The sequence below is a fragment of the Hylaeus volcanicus genome, chromosome 1 (assembly GCF_026283585.1).
Source record: "Hylaeus volcanicus isolate JK05 chromosome 1, UHH_iyHylVolc1.0_haploid, whole genome shotgun sequence".
In the NCBI taxonomy this organism is placed as follows: Eukaryota; Metazoa; Arthropoda; class Insecta; order Hymenoptera; family Colletidae; genus Hylaeus; species Hylaeus volcanicus.
Window position 1 is genome coordinate 33283898 of NC_071976.1, and position 6000 is coordinate 33289897.

Sequence of the window (6000 nt, forward strand, 5' to 3'; positions counted from 1 at the left end):
TTACGAACGTAGACAATATGCAAACGAAGCCAGGAACGTGATCGCAGCGGCACTTACTTTAGCCGAAGCAAATTTACTGAAAATCGAATTCTCGAACGAACCTACATGCTAGAGCCTCGGAAAGGGCTGACCCCCCGCACGGCTACTGCGAAATTGTTTCCGGAGGAGATTATTGCATCCTTGGTTTAATCGAAGCTCGTACCATCGACGGAAGTTTAAAATGCTTCGTTTTCGTGGTCAAATGCCATAGGAATAAATCAGGTGTATACAGATGTTAAGAAACCGATTCGTGCGAATAATGACTCTGATAGGATTTCAGAAGTGTCTTAAAGACAACGGAACGAAGACTTGTTATTAAAGAAGAATTATTGCTCTTGAAGTAATAAATTTTAAATTTTACACTACATTAGAATTATAAATTGCGTTAACGGCGCAATTTTACTTTAAAATTGAAATGAAAGATTAGTCAACTATAACTATTCACCCGACGTTTATTTTCAAAAATAATAATTAAAAAACTTGGAAGTTCCTTTTCTCGAAATTTAAGTAAATTTTAAAATATAAATCGCTGTAACTTGCTGAACGTTATAGAAATTTGTACATATCTCGTACAGATACGTAATAGGATCCATCGGTATTCGCCAATCCGTCAAAAAGCTGCAAATTCGTTACTGTTTATTAATATTCAGTTGCAAATGAGTAATTGTCTTAAAAGAAGATACTTCGACACAGATATCTACGAACTTTTCGCTTATACTGCGTTGCGCACGATGGAAAATAATTAGATCGAAAGAAAAGAAATCGCTACAATTTGTTCCTTTCGTCTCTGCTCTTCTCCTGAATTCGAGTAGGCGCGTACCACTGCTTCGCCACGTAATGCCTAGGGCGAGCTTTGCGTCTAAGACTGTCGACTCGTTAACAATACCTCGTTTCGAATACCTTAGGTCTACGTGGAAGCGTCGAGCACAACGGAACGCGATATTGGATAAATCCTTAAAACCAACAAGCCGAGCAACGACACTTCATGAGAGTATTTTGAAAGTAAATTCTGCGAATACCTTGGTACCGTTGACTCTCTATCTGGATAGAAAACACGGTGAAGTGATAACAGAGACTAAGCGGGGGTAACAGGGGAAAAGAGAGGAAGGATTCGAAGAATCCAGGTAAAAAGGAAAATCATCGTACATTTCAAATATTCTGTATAATACTAAATAAACTAACAGCTGTATAATACGGTATAATACAGAATAAACTAACAAAATGGAGCGTAATACTGCAAAATACTCAATATTTCAGCATCATTGACCACGATACGTGGTCTAATAGCATGATGCAGCAAGATACAACGTAATTCTTCGTATCGCATCATTTTATATTATATCATTATATATTATAAATAGGAATTTATTTTACTCTGAAAATATTACAATATGAACTTTACTTTCATTATTTTTTATATTATTGACTACTGTATCCATGCATAATAATGCATAAAAATCCGCAGACCAGTTACGACTACACCAAGTGCTTCGACACTCATATTTCAGATTTTCTGCAAACAGTGGAGTTAATCGAGTTGCGTAGTGAACGGTTCAATTTTTCCTTAATAAAACAGGAAATTTTCATTGAAAAGAAATTCCTTTGTCCATCCTGCAGACGTCGACGTCTTCTGGCGGACTAATTTGAGACCGTTGAGTTCAACAAAAATGTACATGTCGCAATTTCCATAAATTATTATTGCGGAACAAAGTTGTTTAAAATTGAATGTGGTACTTCTAATCGACTTAGTATTTATATATCAAAAACATCCTTAAAAAAAAAGTCAAGCATGAAGGGGTCAAAAGAAGGACGATAGAATTTTCGGAGACTCCGATACGTGATAAACCATTCTCTGGTATTGCGTCAGAGCGACCATTATTTATGACCGACCGCGAATCTACCGCCTTCCAGTTGAGAATATCTCTATCACCGTTTGATCGATCGTACTGGAAACTGCTAAATTACGCAACTGGTTCAAGGCTGTCGCGTGCATTATTCTTGTCTTCTTCACCGAGTTATCCGTGCCGGTTTGGGTAATCATAATTTTCGTTCGGAGTTGAAAATTATGACCATAAATCTTTGCATTTAAATATTCGGGGGAGGGAGGCGGCGACTCCTTTCGTCGATTACATTCCTCGTACATCTCACCATCTCCTACAGGTTTCCCAATTTCAATCGCTTACGCAAACGTCGAAGTTATTAGACATTAGCGATTTAAAAATATAGCTCGGACGAGAGCTATACCCTACGTTTCGTGTTCTTATTTGACTCCTTATTGTTGGGTATGGGAGGCGCGGATACTACACTCGGCTATCCTGAATTGACATTCATTCGCCCTCGAATGTCCGTTTTCTCGGGTTTCGCGTCTCAACAACAGTGTGCGCCGCGCCCTCTTTCGCGAGTGTACTCCCCTCTCTCTTTCTCTCTCGGGTTTTGCGTCTCAACAGCAGTGCGCGCCGCACCCTCTTTCGCGAGTGTACTCCCCTCTCTCTTTCTGGAACGTTGTTCTCTCTCGACGCCTCATTGTTGCCCGCTCCACCGTCCTTCGCGTGGCATTGTTGTTCATCGTCACTCATCGTCACTGGCCGGTCCTCTGCCGCTGTAACCCCCCACCCCGGACGAGCCCCCATATGTAGGAGTCTAAACGAAAAATAAGGAACGGAGATTCGAACTCACGATCCTCGAATCCACAGTCGACCGATTTCCTTACACGACCAATCCCGCACCCCTATACTACGATTCGTGTTCGTGTTTGACTTATTCTTGGCTATGAGGGACGCGATGCTACAATATTGTCGTAATACGAGGTGGTAATATCTGGTGAATCACCAGCATTACCTACTTACCTGCATTACCTACGCTATACACATTGTATACGTACCTGTATACAACATGTAACTCATCTCCAACAAATAAATGTTTCTTTGTTTGTTGACCACTTGTACTTAGAAAGATACTAAACCTTATGCAAAAGCTTGTTACGCCGAATTTTCGTTCATTAAACTTCCCTCGCTCAAAACTTCGATAAGACGAAACTTCCATAACTCGGAGATTTCAGCTCTTCCCTTCAAGTTCGAATTATTGAAGTTGAACCGTAAATGCGTTATTTAAACTTCTATCATAGCAAATAAAATCTTCAGCGGTTTCTCGAATGGCAATCTTGCAATTTCTAAAAAAAGCGAACGTTCTAGATGAGAAACCTAATTATACGGATGCGTTTAAGCTCTAATGGGAAAAGTTTATAAATTGTGACTAAAGAGCTTCCATCAAATTTTTTGTTCGCTTTCGGTAAATCTGAAAGACCATCGTCTTGAGATGACATAAAACGATACATATAATGGAATCAGCCATTAAAGACGTACAATACCTTGAACACATTCAACAACGACCTACATGACGTATCTATACATCGTCGAGTTGCTGAAAGAAGATACATGCACAATAGTCTACCCTGGTTTCTTTTCCATTTATTCATATACGTCACGCGTTACAAAATGTTCGTGAGAATGAAAAGTCCTGTAAAGTAGCTTCGCGAAGTATTTAATCTCAGAGCGGTTACTGCTACTTTACACTACAGCGTTTTCTAAATTATATTTATCAGATTACAGAAATATTCGCGATCCTTCGACCGTGAATTCTTTATATATTCCTTAAGAGAGGATAATTTATGTACTTATTTACTTCACTTGAATAAACATTCAACATTGCCAGACAGTCGCAATTCTCCGAGGTCAGCCAAACATAAATTATCAACCTATCAATAAAAACCGATAGACTGCTCAAATAATTACATTTCCATTTAACGTTATGTAAAGAAATAATATATTGGTTGCATTCGTTTTTAAAATAACTTCGTTTCTCTGACACTGCAATTCTTCATTTCATCAATTGGAAAAGATGAAGTATTATTTTTTGAGAACACGTATCAACACGACATTACACGCTGTTCCATTCTGAACTATAAATAATATGTACGTTCGAGAACAAATTGGAAAAATGAAACATATGATTGGAGGGGGTTGTACGCATTAGGATTACACAGGATTATAAAATCATTTTCTTTTAAAAGGAACTGTAAGAGAAACAATTTTTGACCGCGTGACATGATGTTTATTTAAAAATCACGAAACGAAGAAATCAAACTGAAGAAAAGTTTCGTACATACGTTTACAATACATTTTATGCACACGATACATTGTGTGATTCTGTTTTAATAACAAATTAATTATGATAAATTACGATCTATACACAAAAATTCCTTGAAACTCTTTATATGAAATTACCATAAAAGTTTGCAATTCGTATAAAATTCTTGACTATAAATTTTTTTTTAATGTGACATACGATACAATTCCGTTCAACCTTAATGCTGATCTATCTTCAATCGTTAAAGTTTGACTTTATCGATAGCACATTCCCTCGCAAGTATAAACAAATAACTACTTATAAATTAAAACAGGACACCGGGTACAATGTGGAACACATGAAAACTTCGCTATCAACAGGTCCTCAGACTCCCGATGAAACTGTTTGCGATGTCGGAGTCATTTCCCACAGGGATAGCGGCTAAGGACGCTTTAGACCGAAAATCGAACATATTTAATGAAATATTCGAAACTAGAGGATTCAAAAAATCGATATTTAATAGAAAACTTGGTAGAATATTAAAAATATAACCAATTTTCGTTCTATACATCTGTGACGAATATATGGTTTCAATTTGATGATTCTTTAAGTTGTACTGGATACTTGGTTAATCAAATTTCTATCAGATGTTTTAGAAATAAATATTTGAAATATGATCACGAGTAAAGTTCAAATTATCTTGTTTATTTTTTTTAAATAAACCTGGCAAAAATAATGGACATTACAGTTACAAGATCGTTATGAATATCTCTTAAATAATAAAGTTCTTCTTCGTCATTTGAGTCACAAGAAAGCACGACATTGGCAGCGCGCTAGATGAACATCTTCTCATAGAAGTTATCATAACTCCTTATGTATTCTTTAAGCTCCACAAGATCTTCAACCTTACTTCACTCTATCTTCTGTTTATTTTCCGACCTATAAGGAGGAAAAGTATCGTAACCGAAAGAAACTTCAACAATTTTTTACGGAAACACACGTTTCGAGACCTTCGGATCACATTTTGGCTATTACAACAAAAATGGTTACATTCTGACCTACAAACGAGAAAATCTATTCAACCATGACAAATATTGAAATATCTTTGCGGAAACACGCGTTGAAACTTCTTTGCGGATTATGCTAATTAAAAAAAAATCCGATTTGATACGATGGCGAATAAAAGAGGTCGATCAGTAATTATGGTCACCTTCAAGTTCTTTTTTTCTTTTTTTAATATATTTGTTTTACAACAAAATTTTCAAGCAGTAATTTTAATTTTGTTGCTTTTTAATTAATTTTATTGAAAGTAAAATAAACGTTAACAATCAAGTCTAACTATTCGATTTTCAATTTATTATGACGATATCGACAATTGTGTTGTTTTTTTATGTAACAAGCTGTAAACTTTTTGAAAGTAATCATTGTAAAATTAGTTAAAAAATCTAAAAATCTAGACAAGACTTTTTTAACGCTATTTGTACCACGGTTTATGTAACATGGATCAACTTTTTATCAGTATATGTTCAATTTAAAAAATGTGAATATTCTATTTATACAATAAGATCACTTACAATTCTTCACAAAGCTTTTGGATACTTTTCACTACTAGACGTGGCATCCCTTCTGTAGCTTGTTTACAACCATTTTCTTCTGCCTCTTGAATTGTTAATCCTATAACTGGTTCGTACCGTTTATATAAATCGTTTGATATATCAGGTATATCCAAACTGGCAAGTAATTGATTCAATGCAGCGCAACTTATACCAGCATGTACAGCGCCTGCAACAAAGTATTTGAATTTACATTAGCTACAATGTTAAATAAATTCAACTT

The 6000-nt window shown here is 35.9% G+C and overlaps 2 protein-coding genes across 5 annotated transcripts in view; one reads left to right on the plus strand and one right to left on the minus strand.

The window, feature by feature from the left end:
* The window catches only part of LOC128881685 (beta-3 adrenergic receptor-like), a 111730-nt gene that overhangs the window by 67624 nt on the left and 38106 nt on the right, over window positions 1-6000 (plus strand). The gene's annotated exons all lie outside the window — the stretch shown is intronic.
* The window catches only part of LOC128881669 (uncharacterized), a 2903-nt gene continuing 1008 nt past the window's right edge, over window positions 4106-6000 (minus strand). The window contains exons 2-3 of the mRNA XM_054132962.1: window positions 5739-5946; window positions 4106-5103 (exon numbers count right to left, since the gene is read on the minus strand). Of these exons, the coding sequence (XP_053988937.1) occupies window positions 5076-5103; window positions 5739-5946 (236 nt within the window). The 3' untranslated portion in view covers window positions 4106-5075. The remainder of the gene's footprint in view (window positions 5104-5738; window positions 5947-6000) is intronic.